At 40.0% G+C, this 16,484-nt stretch overlaps 1 protein-coding gene across 1 annotated transcript in view; it reads left to right on the top strand.

Annotated features, from left to right (window-relative positions):
• The window catches only part of LOC111341160 (dynamin-1-like protein), a 14,739-nt gene extending 1,737 nt beyond the window's left edge, over positions 1-13,002 (top strand). Inside the window, exons 3-23 of the mRNA XM_088760941.1 lie at positions 2,259-2,396; positions 2,932-3,017; positions 3,425-3,496; positions 4,158-4,244; positions 5,132-5,294; positions 5,695-5,775; positions 6,179-6,246; positions 6,913-7,017; positions 7,184-7,297; positions 7,615-7,706; positions 7,830-7,950; positions 8,042-8,188; positions 9,068-9,163; positions 9,289-9,393; positions 10,224-10,280; positions 10,417-10,650; positions 10,780-10,846; positions 11,258-11,309; positions 11,618-11,699; positions 12,085-12,162; positions 12,524-13,002. Of these exons, the coding sequence (XP_088617067.1) occupies positions 2,259-2,396; positions 2,932-3,017; positions 3,425-3,496; positions 4,158-4,244; positions 5,132-5,294; positions 5,695-5,775; positions 6,179-6,246; positions 6,913-7,017; positions 7,184-7,297; positions 7,615-7,706; positions 7,830-7,950; positions 8,042-8,188; positions 9,068-9,163; positions 9,289-9,393; positions 10,224-10,280; positions 10,417-10,650; positions 10,780-10,846; positions 11,258-11,309; positions 11,618-11,699; positions 12,085-12,162; positions 12,524-12,580 (2,102 nt within the window). The 3' untranslated portion in view covers positions 12,581-13,002. The remainder of the gene's footprint in view (positions 1-2,258; positions 2,397-2,931; positions 3,018-3,424; positions 3,497-4,157; positions 4,245-5,131; positions 5,295-5,694; positions 5,776-6,178; positions 6,247-6,912; positions 7,018-7,183; positions 7,298-7,614; positions 7,707-7,829; positions 7,951-8,041; positions 8,189-9,067; positions 9,164-9,288; positions 9,394-10,223; positions 10,281-10,416; positions 10,651-10,779; positions 10,847-11,257; positions 11,310-11,617; positions 11,700-12,084; positions 12,163-12,523) is intronic.
• The last annotated feature ends 3,482 nt before the right edge of the window (positions 13,003-16,484 follow it).

Here is a 16,484-nt window from a genome sequence, read left to right on the forward strand (position 1 = left end):
GTCGTTCTGGCATCTGATTGGTGCCAGAAAATCTTTGTTTTTTTCTGCCCAATCAGAGTGAAGTGTCGTTTGGAGTCCTTTCGTGTGTTTTAACATGCACATATTGAACAAGCCTGTTGCTCGCTATGTTTGTCTCGGCCGTGCGACAAAGCTTTGCCCGAGGGGAAAAGTTTCAGTCTCAGCACACAATGTAAGAGAAATCGATCAGATTGTCCGCGAAATCTTACCGGAAATTATACTAAATACTTTCGCAGGTATCACAAGAGAACAAGTTTAAAAGTTTGGGAGGTTCGTATAAAACACAATGGTTGAAAGCATTGATGTGTCGCTTTAAACGTTAGATGAGATGTAAGCCTAAATCTTTGAAGATGTTTTTGTATAATTTGCTGTCACTGAAACTTTTCCAATCCCGTGAAGCTATTTCGTCGCACGGGCCACGCAGGTATGTCGAACAACTGGCGCTTACGCATTTTTTTGTGCACGCCCGGCCAAAATCTAATCTAATCTTCGCTTGAAAAATTAAAAAGAAAAGCTGAACGTGGAAACTTTTGTTTATTAGATGTGGGTAGATAACCCTGTACTAGGCTGATATTTGCAATAAGGCAAGCTCGTCCTTTCCATCCAATATTTCTTTTTCTTTGGTTTTGTTTTCCCCAATGAAAGCAGCATCGATTCCCAATGATCAAAGGTAATTAACTTGGTCTTCAACTATCGACAAAAGAGGTGAAGTGACAATGACCAAGGGACTAGAAGAGGATCCGTGGCCTTTCGAGCTCAAGAATTTGAACACTCAACGCAGCAGTTGAAAGATTAACTTTCTTCAAACCCCTTCGGTAACTGTCCGAAAACATATCTCCTTTCCACGATGTTCTCGATGATTAGTTTTTGTTCAGATTTTAATTAGCTAACCGGAAACACAGCTAAGCTTTCTTTAAGCGCTTGCTGGAGGTCGTCCACGTACTTAACGTTCTCTGCAAGTTTGGCCATATTGTAAAGAATTTACTACAAAGCAACGATTAGAATTTAGCGCGCACAGAAAGCTACGTAAGCGCCAGTTGCTTGACATACCTGCTAGGCCCGTGCGACGAAATAACTTCACGGGGTTGGAAAAGTTTCAGTCACAACAAATTGTACAAAAAATCTAAAAATATTTAAGCTTACATCTCATCTAACTTTTCCCCTCGCGCAAAGCTTCGTCGTACGGCCGAGACAAACATAGCGAGCAACAGAGCTTGTTGTATATGTGCTTGTTAAAACACACGAAAGGACTCCAAACGACACTTCCCTCTGATTGGGCAGAAAAACACAAAGATTTTCTGGCACCAATCAGATGCCAGAACGACTGCGACCGTTTGGAACTAGTCTTGTACGACAATGTCCCCAGGGGCTCTTCTGCCCTTAACTTGAAATCGCTTCACTGCCCCTGGGTCTCCGAGGATGCCCGACAAGCTGTTCAGCTTTAAACATTATCGTGTATAAATAAAGGTGTTATTATAATTGTTATTATTAAGAATTGTATAGCAGACAGTAAGGAAAATTACTAAGGAGATCTTGGGAGTGAAAATGTTATTTACCATGACATTCTTATAAAAAGAAACGACTAGCCATTAAATCAATGCATTCTTGAGTAAACCAACAAGTAGATACTGTATCAACATTTACTTAGAGAGAAGGGAACCTAGGGAGCAGAATGCTGAAGCAATGATTGTATGTTAGAGTAACATGAAAAAAAATTGCTTGACGAAGATAGGGGTGGTACAAATTCATGTAGCCCTAAAGATCCACAAGACTTTCCTGGGCTCAACATAAACTTTTCAACTTACTAGCCTTTGAAGATAAAAATTAGTGATAATAATTTTGAACGACGTTTCGACCTCACTGAGGTCATTTTCAAGCTGATGAAAATGACCTCAGCGAGGTCAAAACGTCGTTCAAAATTATTATCACTAATTTTTATCTTCAAAAGCTTTTCTAAAAACTACTTCTCAAAACTTACTAGCCAAGTGACAAATGACAACATAGATGTTAGAACAATTTTGGTTTGTTTACTTGCCAAACTGGTTGGTGGAAATTGAAAACCACTAGCCAAACTGAATTTCTACTAGTCCCTGGCTAGTTAGCTACTGTTAGTGTCGAGCCCTACTCTTCCATATTGGAGGGGGGATTGCTTGCTAGCTTTGTTTTGAGTTTGCCCTCTCTTCACATTTAGCCACTTTACCTGTTCTCTGACCATAATTTATTGTATTTCTACCATATAGGATCTGGTGTTGTCACACGTAGACCATTGATTCTTCAGTTAGTTCACACTCCACCAAAGATTAAGACCACAGCTTCAAAGAAGTCAACCAAAGTAGAGAAACCAAAAGGTGTAGAAGATGATGAAGAAGGAGAAGCTTGTGAGTTTAATAATTTGTTACTAAACAGGTTTCCTTGAAACATTTTGCTAGTCAAGTTTTCTATCAGTGTTGATGGAAAAAATTAATGTCACAATTTTTGTCATAAACAAGTTACCTTGTCCTAAAAGAAGACTTGCCAGTAATATAGATCCAGACAAGAGTGCTTGCCAAAGACACTTTTTAAGTTTTATGGGAAATTTAAGAAACTTTTTCATGACCTATTCTTGGCACTCATTTTGTGGGGACAAGTGAAAAAAGGGAGCAAGGCAGAGAAACAGCAAGGTGGACCTTCTCAGAGCTCCTTGATATTTGCCTGCTCACTTTTTTACTCATCTCCTCTGACCAAGAGTATGGCATAATAGCTAAGTTCCCCCTCAACAAGTGTCTCTTTGCTGAGGTATTATAATAATGAATTTTTCTTTAGAGAAACACAAATGCACATTTAAAAAATGCAGCTTTGAAAGCTCTTTTTTATGTTGATTTTTCATCCAATCTATTGCCTTAAATAACATTCTTTCAATTTCATACATGATAGATTTTTCAGATGATGAAGGTGAAGAAACTGAAAAGGATGATGAAGATCCAGAGGAATGGGGAAAGTTCCTTCACCTGAAAGAAAGAGTAAGTTTGATTATTCTCTCTGGAATGATAAGTTTGAAACGTTGATCTATACTTTTAAGACAGTTTTCCTTCAAGGCAATTCTAATGAATCAGATGAAATGTCTGGAAAAAGGTAGAAGGAGATTTTGAGAGTAACAGAACTTAGGATGATAGTAATGTGGATTTTAGAGGTGCCCGTGTCCGTTGCACTGCTTCTTTCATGTCAAAGGTGTCAGGGCTTGACACTAACAGTAGCCAACTAGCCACAGACTAGTGGTTTTAGATTTCCACTTGCCAGTTTGGCTTGTAAACAAACTGAAATTGTTGTTGCATCCAAGTTGTCGCTAGCCACATGGCTAGTAAGTTGAAAAGTTAGTGTCGAGACCTGGGTGTAAACTTGCTAAATTGCTTTTTTTTTTTCTCTTCAGAAAATAACTGACTTTAGTGAAATATGCGATCAAATAGAACAGGAAACTGAAAGAGTGACTGGAAATAACAAGGTTTGTATGTTATTTTTTATCCTGTTGTAAATTCTACTTACACATGCTGTAGCAATCATAATTTTCATGGCTTCCCAACAATTAATTAGAGCAAAAATCTTTGAATGAAATAATCAAAATTCACAGAGCTATGATTGTCTACCTAGCTCCCTGGAGCCCATACTAATCTTATAATTCCAATCACCAGTAATTCTCTCAACTAACTGCACTAGCATACCTGAAGAAAGGTATTATTTGATGTGATAAGAGTATGGGACAAAGAAAATTACATCTTGTCATCCATGAGGGACTAAGATTTTTTCCTAGCTTGTCCCAGTCTTGTTTTTAAATAAATGACGTCTGTCTTTACATGACAACTGAGCTCAAACTCGGCCATCTTCTCTTTTGGCTGTACTTACTATTACCATATGGCCCACATAAGGCTCAGGAATAGAGTAGCAATAGAAGTACTTCATTTCTCAGAAATGATGGAATAAAAACCAAGCCTGATTTCTTCAGTGAGTCATTTGAGGTGCACTCTGTATTTGTGAACTATTCTCCTTCTGTTAGGTTCTGAAAATACAAATTTAATTATAATTAATTTATCATTTGCTTTAAGGAAATATGTAATCATCATGATCTATACCTGGTGAAAACGGACAGCTCTGGTTCATTTTTTTAGGGAATTTCAAGTGAGCCAATCAGACTGAAGATTTATTCACCAAAAGTTCTGAATTTAACACTGGTAGATCTTCCTGGAGTGACAAAAGTTAGTACTTGTTATATTTTAGGGTCAAATGTATCTTTTTCTTTATTTTTTCTTGGGTCTTTATCAAAAATGAAAATTAAAAAATTATATTTTATTTGTTAGAGATGAATAATTCCAACCATTGCAAACTCAGTGCTAAGGGCTAACAACAAGGAGATAAACCTACAATGTAGTAGCATTCCACCCAGAGGGTGTAGCAGAACTGTAGATCACTTCTTAACAAATGGTAAACACCACAGCGTACACTATTGAGTTATGGATGCATCCAGGAGGTTGCTAAGCATGAAAGAAGCATAAGAGTCGCTCGAGGCAATAGCCGAGAGCGACTCTAGCTTCTTGAGTGCTTAGCAAACCTCCCAAGTGCATCCATAACTCAATAGTGTATGCTGTGGTGTTTACCATTTGTTTTATAACATAACATTGATACACTGTAGCTAAAGAGTTCCCTTTTATTTAACAAATCTTACCTGACCAGAAAAAACAAGCGCACGCGGAAAAATAGCCTTTGCATTTGCTTACATCAGCAGCGTACACCCATGGGCAAATCGGGGACGCTAAATTGACCAATCAGAGCGTGCACTGTACTTTGGTTATGTTATAGATGCTTCTAATAGCAAGACAAGCTGCAACAGGATAAACCAAGATCTGATTGTTGATTCGCCCCTGTAGTTACTAAACATTTCCTAGTAAATTAGTTGGGAGAATTTGACGTAAGATCGAGATAACACCATCTGGATAAATTTTTGTATTCTCGCTACCTGTTTGCAGATAATTTATGAATATTATAGGGAGCATTTACAAGTTTATCAATTCTGGAAGTTAAAAGGTTAATTGTCCTTTAGTAATGAAAGTAGGGGTCATTTCTATTTTCAATATTTTTCCTACAGGTCCCTGTCGGAGATCAACCACTAGACATCGAGCACCAAATTCGTCACCTTATCCTTCAATACATCAGCAATCCCAAAAGCATTATTCTCGCTGTTACACCTGCTAACATCGACCTTGCTACATCAGAAGCCATCAAGATTGCCAGAGAGGTTGATCCAGATGGTAAGACCCCTGCCCAATCATATTCATTTGGCCATTTCACAATGCACTGGCTACTTGACATCATAAGTGTCGTTAATTTGCATTTTACTACCAGTGAAAGTTTGTTTTAACTGGTAGATGTTTAATGTATGCATTGCTGTATGATTTCGCAGATTCTGATGTTTTGTTTATAGTTTTGTTGTTGCTGTTGTTCTTATTTGTTGTTCTCATGATTCCCATTGTTTGCCCTAAGAACTGAGGAGTGGAATGTTTCGGGCAGGAAAAAGGTGGCACTCCATCTCATGTTTTCTCTCAACAGCCTCCATTCCATGCTGTTGTTTTATATGCAAAGACCATAGAGCATATGAAAAAATAACTAGTGTGTGAATAGATACATTTTCTGCTTTTAACTTCTTCAAAGGAAACAGGACACTTGCCGTTTGTACCAAGTTGGACCTAATGGACCATGGCACTGATGCTTTAGATATTCTGTTTGGAAGAGGTAAAAGAAAAACAAGTATTTGATTATCCTTTATCAAAGTGAGGCACAGTGGCCTCATGGTTAGTGCACTCAACTCTGGATCGAGTGGTCCAGGTTTGAGCCCTGTCCATGGACATTGTGTTGTGTTGTTGAGCAAGACACTTTACTCTCACAGAGCTTCTCTTCACCCAGGTGTTTAAATGGGTACCAGTAAATTTAATACTGGGGGGAGGGGGTAACCCTGCAATGGACTAGCTTCCCTTCCAGCAGGGAATAAACAGACTTTACCTTTACTTTTATCCTACGTTAAATTTGTCATCCAAGCCTCCTTTGTTGTCAAGCATGAAAGTTTTGACATTTTATTGATTGCTTTTCTCTTTTCCCTTTTTTTTTTTTTTTTCAATTTTTTGCTTTTTTTTTTTAGTTATTCCAGTCAAGCTAGGGATAATTGGTGTGATGAATCGAAGTCAGTTAGATATAAACAACAGAAAGGTATTAGAACGGCTTATAATGATGTTCCTCCTTCAGTGGGCCTGGTGGGGGTGGGTATCTGCCTGGTGGGGGTGGGTATCTGCCTGGTGGGGGTGGGTATCTGCCTGGTGTGGGTGGGTATCTGCCTGGTGGGGGTGGGTATCTGCCTGGTGGGGGTGGGTATCTGCCTGGTGGGGGTGGGTATCTGCCTGGTGGAGGTGGGTATCTGCCTGGTGGGTGGGTATCTGCCTGGTGGGGGTGGGTATCTGCCTGGTGGGTGGGTATCTGCCTAACACGGGTTTCGCTGTATTAACTAAAGGAAATTGCGCGTGATGGGAAACCACACATCTAACCAGGAACACTCGCTAGTTTTTAAAGGGGATACAGATATCACGAAGCTGGATTAACACACCGCTATTTAATAGGAACCTTAAGCAGTCGCGACGGTAACGCCGAGGAAGAAGTCAATTAAAAAATGGATTTATATTTTAAGTTAGAATTTCGCGAATGGCTGTATGTGTTGATCGTCTCTTACGGCGTCACGCCTCAGATTCGGCATAAAGTATGAGAGCACTGTGGATTTCCAAATGGAGACTATATTTCTGCTTATGTTTCTGCTGTTACTATATTTCTAATTTTTTTTTTCCAGATTGTCTTATTTTCAATTTGTATTATTTCTGTCTGCAGACTATCCAAGCTGCCCTTAAAGATGAAGGGACGTTCTTTCAAAAGAACTATCCAGCCCTAGCTTCTAGAAATGGGACCCCTTTCCTTGCGCGGACACTAAATAAGGTATCTAGAAGCCATGAGGATGCCATGCGTTTTGTCGTTAGTGATGCGAGGCTCTCCAACACGAGCATAGTCATGGACAAAACCTCGTTAAATGAATACATTTCTAGCCTTGAAGCATTCTACCTATTTACTCATCAATTTAAACACTTTAATTTTTCTATTCTAGCTCTTAATGCACCATATTAGGAATTGTCTTCCCGACCTGAAGTCACGTGTCAATGCAATGACATCACAATACCAGCATTTACTGCAGAGTTACGGAGAACCAGTGGAAGACAAGGTACATTGTATCATCATAACAATTAAGGGAGTAAATTTCATTTGATCCGCGGATGAAACAAAGTACAGCAATGATCCTCGCAGATGAGCGACCATTTAAGCACTTGCAGGAAGGAAGACTGAAAAATATTCCGGCTTCGACGGAATCCGAACCGGTGCCTTTCAGATACTAGTTAGGCGCTGAAACTAACTGATCTATGAATCCAGACTTTGGGAGCGGGCCACATGTGTCCCGGAGAACAGTTGAAACCCGAACCCGAGGCCCTTTTAGACTAGACAACTATTAATCATGTTTCACTCGTGTCTTTGTGTTAACAGGGCCCAGTACTTCTTCAGCTCATAACGAGATTTGCCTCTGCATACTGCGCCATTATCGAGGGGACTGCTCGCGATATTGAAACAACAGAGCTGTGAGTGGCACACATAAATAAGCAAAGAAATATTGAGAATCATGAATTGATGAATGAAGAACTAAATGAATAAGTAAAGTCCAAAGTTATCTAACCATATTTTGATTTCATCTACCCAAACAGTTGTGGAGGAGCGAGGATATGTTACATTTTCCACGACATTTTTGGTCAAACACTACAGATGATGGATGCCATGGAGGGACTTTCCACCAAAGATATCCTAACGGCCATTCGAAACGCGACGGTAAGAAATTAGACTGCAGTTTGAGTAGAACAGCGATACACGGATTTCTCTCAGATCTTTTAGAGAATTGTTGATTTTTTTCTGCTTGCAGGGTCCCCGGCCCGCCTTGTTTGTCCCAGAGATTTCATTTGAACTTTTGGTCAAGAGACAGATCCGTCGACTGGAAGAGCCCAGTCTCCGATGTGTAGAGCTCGTCCATGAAGAGATGCAGAGGATTGTGCAGCACGCTTTCAGTCAGGTACTGTGAATAATGTTGGCAGAAACACAATTTCTTGTTACTGAGATGGTGAGATGCCGCCCCACTCAGGAGTGTACCGGGTTTTTACAATAATTGTAGAAATTCTCGCGCACCCATTGGTTGAGAAAATTGGTTTTTTTTTTTTTTTTTACCACAATCAGCTGTAATTTCGCAATCTGATTGGCCAATTTTCCGTTGTCGATAAAAGTACGGACAACGCTCCTCGCGTCAACTTGTCATGATCTTGATCACGTACAGAAAGATTCGTCTTATTTGAAGTCGATATTGTGGTAGAAAACAAATCGACAGTGGTTCAACGTGGCCTGCACTCTTATCGACAACGATACCCGTCATCACAGTGGTCAAAATTAATTTTGGACTCACGGGGCGCAATGCCTCGTGGGTCCACAACATTTTGACTACTGTTATGACGAATATCGTTGCCGCTAAGAATACAGACCGCGCTAAACCATAGTCGATTAGTTAAATAGACAATGGAAAATTAAGGTCAATTTGTTAAGTATATCAATAAATTTCGCCGTCTGCGAAACGTGACCGATTTCTGGGGAGGGGGGAGGGGTGAGCGGGATTACCAGCCTGACAACGAGGAGATGCAACACTCTCATTTCTTCCATAAGGATGACAGAAACAACCAGCAGCCATGTTTTGCTTGGGATTAACTCGGGTGATAACGGGTAGCGACGATAATAATGGAAATTACCATTAACGAAAGAAGCTATCGATTGTTTTAGACATTATCTCGGTCAACTCGCTGGGATGTGTATAGAAAACAGTGCAGAGAATACGCATACTGACGTTAGGGTGTACGAGGTCAATATTGTTTTTGGTTTTAAGTCTTGTCATTCCCCTTTTCCCTAGGTAATGGAGGTGAAAAGATTTCCGCAACTTCATGAAAGAATAGTAGAAGTGGTCACTAATCTTCTGCTTCGCCGACTTCCCTCGACTAACGAAATGGTAATCTGATTTTTTTTTCGCAACGCGGATACAACCGCACAATTTTCCACGACTTTTTAAGTGGTATTCTGTGAAAGGACGTAAACTCTTAAGGAATTAAGTTGCGTATCCTCCTTGCATTGCAGGTAGAAAACTTGGTGGCCATTGAACTGTCTTACATCAACACAAATCACCCGGACTTCACGGACAGTACCTCGATTTTCTCCTCGATTGCCATGAATCACGAAATGGTGCGGTTAGAGATGTAGTCTTAAATCATGCCCAGTGATCCCCTTGTCTAAAGTATCATTGTTCGCAACAAAATTACACTTTTATAAAGGAAAAAGAACTGTGATGTAGTTCTTCAAGTTTATTAACATGGACTTATCCATCCAATTTCTACGTGGTCTACCACTTAACTTGGAAGTCGATTCAGAAGATGTCTCAAACACCAGAGACAATAGAGAGATTTAGCACCGCGCTTACGTGAAACGGCAAACGTCGGCTGGCCCTTTCACGTTTCACGTAAAATAGCGTGAACTTTGCTGCTTTAGCTTTGCGTGAGCTCACGTCAGGATGGATTTGAGGGCGCCCTTGTATGACTCAAAAGGAATAGTTATGGTGCCTTGTTTGCAGCAATTATCTTCTACACTGTGAGAGAAAAAGTAAAGAAAATCTTACGTACACGGCAAGCGCGAAATAGGTTACACTCACGGAACAAAGCAAAGAGTAACTGGCAAAAGTGAAAAAATGGCGGGAAAAACAAGGTTTCGTTATCACTCTTGGTGTTCGCGTTTCACGTAAACGCGATGCTAAATCTCTCTAATATTAGATCACATATCTAAAATGCACTTTTCAACCTTTTCTTCTGCGTTTGGAAAATGTTATCGAAGACTGTCTCGCCCTGCTGTCATGCGTGTTAGTGCATATGCAGTTTTGTATGTCTTTCCGATCGCGACAAATTCTAACATGCATTACCCGTTCCGTACAAATGAATAGAAAGTTTTGTCACTCTCAGTTTTAAACTAGCAAGCAGTCGTGCCACTGATTTTCAACACGATTCCCCTTTTTTTTCTTTTAGGAGCGCAAACGCTTGAACAAGTTAGCACAAAGCAATCTCGTGAATGGGCCTTTAGAGGTATGGTATAAATGAGTGTTTTGTTTAAGATTTCTTTAAGATTGCTGTTTCGAAGTTCTTTCTTTTCACTCTTCTCTCCGCAAAGTAGTGTTTATTTCCAATCCTTCTTTAACCAAACCTCCATTTTTTTTGTCAGGGTGTCAGATCACAGACATCCACTCCTGAATCCAGTCCGCTCCACAGACCCGACGCCAGTGTGAATGCATCTCCTGCTATCAGTCTTCCCGCGGATAAAGTCCCTGCTTCCTCGTCCTCAGGTGGAGGCCTAACGTCATGGATAACGGGCATGCGTAGTAATAGTGCCCAGCCTACCGTGGACCGAACAAGTGCGGTGACTGGACCGACAAAGTCATCAGCCACGGAAGAAATGGTGATTAAAAACTGTTACATACTTAAAATACAGTTACTTGTGTGAAAGTCATTCTGTAAAATACAAGGAGGGAGTTTGTCACAAAACTTTCAGAAACACTGATCTGATTTGTTGTCATTTTCATGGCAGGCCTTACCATCGTCTTTCAGACAAAGAGGGTTATCAGATCGAGAACAAATGGATTCCGACATAATCCGTAAGTGAACCTCCAGACAAACTGACCCTCACTGAAACCCGACTCATTAAACAACGAACCCAGGGCAACAACAAAATTAACTACGGTGTGTCTGGCTTAGGGTGTCCAAAATTAGCCGCGACCGAGAAAGATTGGGTCTAGGTCACAAGGTCGAGGTTCACGGGCCATGACCTTGTAACAAATTCGTTTTCTTTGTGGCGGCTGTTCTTGCAAAGTCACATCGCATGACCCAAGAAACGTTTCTGGTGAAAACATGTTTGATGAAAAGACGAACAAGTTTGGAAAATTATGCATAATTATTTGTTTTATTTCACTTGGCAAGTTTACCAGAGGACTTAGTTAAAACTTAAGGAACATGATCCGTCACATCCTATCAAACCCATCTTACATGTTTCCTTTACTATTTTCTAGGGAAATTAATTAAGTCATACTTCATGATTGTTAGGAAATCAATTCAAGATAGGTGAGTTGAAATGAAGGATCAGTAATGCTGACTGCAGTATTCGTTAGAAGTATTTTTTTGTACATCAGCGTGTTCTTTGATAAGACAACAGTGCCTCTGCACTCCACGTAGGAGTACCAACAACTCTCCATTTATGTTGATGGCACGTGGGTCACGTGGTGGCCTGACGGGTAACGAGGCGGAGTCCGTGTCGAGTGGTTCGGTTCGAGATCTGGCCGGGTCATTGCAATGCAATGAAATGTTTGCTCCTTACGAAATTAATACATCTTCAACATTTTAAATCTCGTTTTCTTACTCTGATTTTGTAGTGTCCCTAAAGCTATAATGTGCTTCTTGGTGAACTTCGTCAAAGAAAGAATTCAGAGTGAGCTCGTCGAGAAACTTTATAAGGTGACTGAGTTTAGAGCATACATACTTTCTAAGTTTCACTCCACTTTAATCGTAGGTTTATCGCAGTTTCACCGCACTTTTATGAAATTTTCCTCGCGCCTCCCCGTTCTTTTCTTGCACAACCATTTTGGTTTGTTTTATAGGAGCTTTTTGAACGCGATTAGCCAAGGAACATGGGCTCCTTGCGATATTTTCCATGGCCGTTTAAGTACTACGGTTTGCTTCGACTACAGTCAATTGAAAATCACTGTGTGCCACACTGTGCAGTTGTAGTTACTACAGTAGTGTAACGTCAGTTCAAGGCGAGTCTCGTTCGACCTGGCGTTTTGTGTAACCTAGTTTCGTTTGGCGTCAAATGTAATTCTGATTTCATTGTGTTTTTCAGAGTGAAATGTTCAGTATTCTTCTCGAGGAAGCAGAACAGATGCATATCAAGAGAAAAGAGGCGGCGGAAATGCTTAAGGTAACAAATAAACAAGCAAACAAACAAACAAACTAGCAAACAAACAAAAAAGTGAACAAACAGAGAATTAAACAAACAAACTCGGAAGTAAACAGACCAACGGCATATCAAGCGAAAAGAGGCGGCGACGGCGGAAATGCTTAAGGTAGCAAACAAACAAACTAGGAAGCGAACAGACAAACGAGAACACTTGTCAATAGGTCACTGTTCACCCAAACGGTGGTGCGTTCGTTTGTTTTCGTTTTGGAACTGTTCAATTTTTGCCATTCGATTTCGAAAATTTGTTCAGTGTACGCGGATTTTTTGCACCGCTCCTTCTCGATATGCTTCTTACAGAATTTAACTTTCCTTTTCCTTGCAGGCGCTCCAGAGGGCAGGACATATTATCAGTGAAGTAAGAGATACACACATTTGGTAATGAAGACTACAGGTGAAGAGAAAAACCTCAAGAATCCAAAAGAAAGGATCGATCGACCATGATATTGTGTTAACGATGTATTCAAATACGAATGAGTAAGAAGTGTTGTTCACTCTGAAGAATTTAGGATTCTCTTTTTTCCTGGGCTTTCTCTTTATTCAAGTAAGGTTTTTGCAACGAGATACCCTTGCGGTGGAAGTTGGTGTCATACCAAACCTACCTGCTTCCTGTGACGTTCAAAATTTCAAGTGACGGAGATTGCGCGAATGCTTTACTGCTTGGTCACTACAGTTACCGTCACGAACAATACCTCAGTTAGAAAATTGTTATTTTTTTTTGGAAGTTTCGTTCGCAGTTTTTGCTCCAATGCTTGTAATATACTGGTGAAAAGGAATGATGAAAATACTGTATTCGTGCTCTGAGCTGTATTGGTCATTTAGTCTCATAAATCAACGCGCCACTCGCTTTAAATGGCGCCTCCCTTTGAATAACGCCCTTCTTATCCACCAACACTTAAAATAGATGCTCCCTTCCTTCTCGCCGTATTTTATAAGCGAGTGACACGTAGTAAATCAGAGTTGATATATGGATGAAAAGTGACGTACAAGTCGTCACATGTAAACTGTAACCCAGGCTTCAACTCTCTGCTGTCCTCTTTTCTGCGCGCGCCAACGAATGATTAGGTATGAGTTGCCATTGTGGCGCTACATACATACAAACTATTTTTTTTCTCTCTAAGAGAAAGCGCTGTTTCTTGCCACACTTTGAGACAGCTCAGACTCATGAAGAAGAGCAAAGTATTTATAGTTATTTTACTGCAATGTTTACTGGGAATCAATACGGCATCTTGTAAAGGTGAGACAACCTACTTCGCATGGTTTTGAGGTTTGTTAGTGTACAACTCAAATATTTGAACAGCATCGTCCGTAAAAAGTCGTTATAAGCCAAGCGCGAGGTCGATATGGCTAGATGTTTGCTACTTGGATTGAAACGATATCCAGGTCCATGACAAAACAACCAAATGAATGAGACCAGAAGCCGCTCAACTTAACGGAACACGTTCGATAAATGAAGGATTTGTTACGTAGAAAACATTGCATTAAAGGACTGCCAAATTAATTCACTTAACTCGTCGTTGTATTCTCTGCTTTGAGACGTGTTCGTGACTTCCATTGCCAAATTACTTGGATAACTTTTTCGTATGCTTAAATTATGCGCGCGCAGATGATCATCCCGTCATGGAAACTGCGCAATATAAATTCACAATTTTATTTATTTATTTATTATTATTTGTGATTGAACAGATGAGAAGTCGTGAAGAAAGTTATTGGGTTTTACATTCGCCTAAAAATTCAAGAGCTCCCTCTCGTTTGATTTCCTGTTTTTATTCTTTCCATCATGCATTTACATTCGGTGATTATGGTGCTACGCCATTGTTCTCGTATAGGTACAGATCAAGAGTCGTTTTCTACGCATGCGTTCTATTCGGAGGATATATCCCCAGACACGTCAATGCTTGATAAAGGACTCGCTGACGGCAACGACAAAAGCAAACCATTACCACAAGGTAACAATAGAGTTCACGAGCGTGGAGTATCACCTCGACTCGAAGGAACCTCAGCGATAACACACAATAAGGTGGTTGTTCACCATAAAATGAAGACAGTAAAAGGGCCTCCTTTGAAATTTCTCCGAGATACTCCAAAATTACACGGGGTTGAAAAAGGAAAGCATTCCAAAAGGAAGAGTAAGAAATCTCATTCGAAAACCGGAGTTGAAACAGAAGCGAACTCTGCTGCAATTGTTGGTGGTATCTTAGCAGGATTGTTAGCCATCCCTTTCATTGTTACCGTCATTGTACTTATATGGTAAGTTTGAGTAAATTAAGTGCGTTCTCGATTAAGCGTTTCCTAATTGGAGATAGCAGCGAATTAAAAAGCATCTTCTGTGGGATTTTTTAACCTTTGAGAGGAAAGATTGTCAATGTCCATCCCATGAAGGATGGAGGTTTAAACTGAATAGAGGGAAGCTTCAAATGAGAATGGCTCCATCACAATTACGTTTTTCGGCTTTTTCATATCCGACAACTCGTTGCGCGATAGTAGGTCGAGAGACCTCAGTTGATGTCCGGGTGTTACGGGAAAACTTAGGTATTTTTCCGTGTGTCTTTGTGGCAGGTCAAGGGACTTCAGTTGATGCCACGTAGGAGTAAATTAAGACATTACGTTTAGCCAAGCTCTTGATTATACTCTTACATTGCCCCTCTTGATGTAATTGAGTATCGTATCGCAAAAGTAATTTCCCTTGAACACTTGAACCAAAATAGTCAGACTTATCTGCGATTATTTTTTCTAATTTGCTTGCGGTTAACTTTACTATATTTGTAAGCCGCATTGATCGAAAAGGATTAGATATACAGTGATAATTACTTTATTTAAGCAGGATACAGACTCTAACCAAATATCTCTCTCCTTGACCCACAACCTAAGAACTATGAGGACATTAATCCAATGCTTTTTTGAAGAGAAAGGTAGAAAACAAAATCAAAATAACTATATTATTACCAAATATAATTACTAGGGTATCTAAAAGATAGTATAAGGGCGGAAGATTTAAAAGCGCTGGCGAATGGCAGGAGTCGCACAGGCCTATCACCAACTCTTAACAGTGACTGCCTTTTGCTTTCCGGCGTGTCATCTTACCCAAGGCAGAGTTATTATCAAGTGACGCCTTTTATTGTGTAGTTCAACTGTTCAACTTTCCTTCATTCAGTAATCAAGCTTAGGGAGGGTACGTTTTTCTTGGGGGGGGGGGGGGGAGGGAGGCTATGGCCTCAGAGGGGAGGGTCACCAGTGAAGGTAAGCACCAAAAGTGGAGGGTCATACCTCTTTGTAAGCTATTCAAAGGGAGGGTCTCGCACACCTTTTCCAGAATTTTTTTAAAAAGGGTTTTTTTGATGTTGCTCCCCATGTTTCTTACAGACAACGTTTTCTTGTCACCTACTTTGATTTAATTTGGTGTTTTATTACAGGCTCTAGCTTACATTTCTACACGTATATTATGCCATGGCACATAGTTTTCTTGGAGGACTCGTTTCCGCATGCCATGAAACAAACAAACCTTTTTATTGAAACAACCAACAGCAATGCCGGCTAGTCGGAGAAGGAAGTGCATGTATTTTCCCTCCGATATTATAGTACTCAAAGTTTATGCTTCCATATTCAGACTTCAGCTATAAAACGTAAATATCCCACACTAATTGTTCACATTCTCTTATTTCAGCTCGCACGCATTTATCAAGATATATTTATATTCAAACATTTTGTGTTCACAAGCGAAATGTAATATGTATGTCAAGCTTTATTGGGCAAGATCAAAATGAAAATATACAAACATGAAAAAAAAAAAAAAAAATTAAAGCCGAATAGGGATGGGTACGAACAGAACACCCAGACCCATGCTGGGTGCCTACCTTAAGAAAATATAAGAATTTTAAATATGTACAAGAAAAAAAATAAAATGTAGTTTAGTAAGAGGAAAATCTAATTGTAGGAGAATCTGATTGTACAAAATTGTCATCTAAAAGTATAGAAATCTTAAGGAATTCTGAGATGTTCTGAGGTTTCTAAGGCATGGAACATACCATGCAGTAGTTGGGGGAGGGTCGATCGCACTTTTGTCAGTCACCTAAAGGTTGGGTTCAGGAGTTTTTCCATTAAAACATAAGGGAGTGCCAACTTTTTTTCCAAAAAATCCCAAAATTCCCCAGCCCCCCCCCCCCCCCCTCAAGAGAAAACGTACCTTCCCATAGAAAAGTAGATTTACAACACGACTGAGTACATTTGGGAAATATCCTTACAGTAGTAACGCTATGTAAAGTAATACACTAGACCCGACTGATAGG

Source organism: Stylophora pistillata, chromosome 5, assembly GCF_964205215.1.
Source record: "Stylophora pistillata chromosome 5, jaStyPist1.2, whole genome shotgun sequence".
Taxonomy (NCBI): Eukaryota; Metazoa; Cnidaria; class Anthozoa; order Scleractinia; family Pocilloporidae; genus Stylophora; species Stylophora pistillata.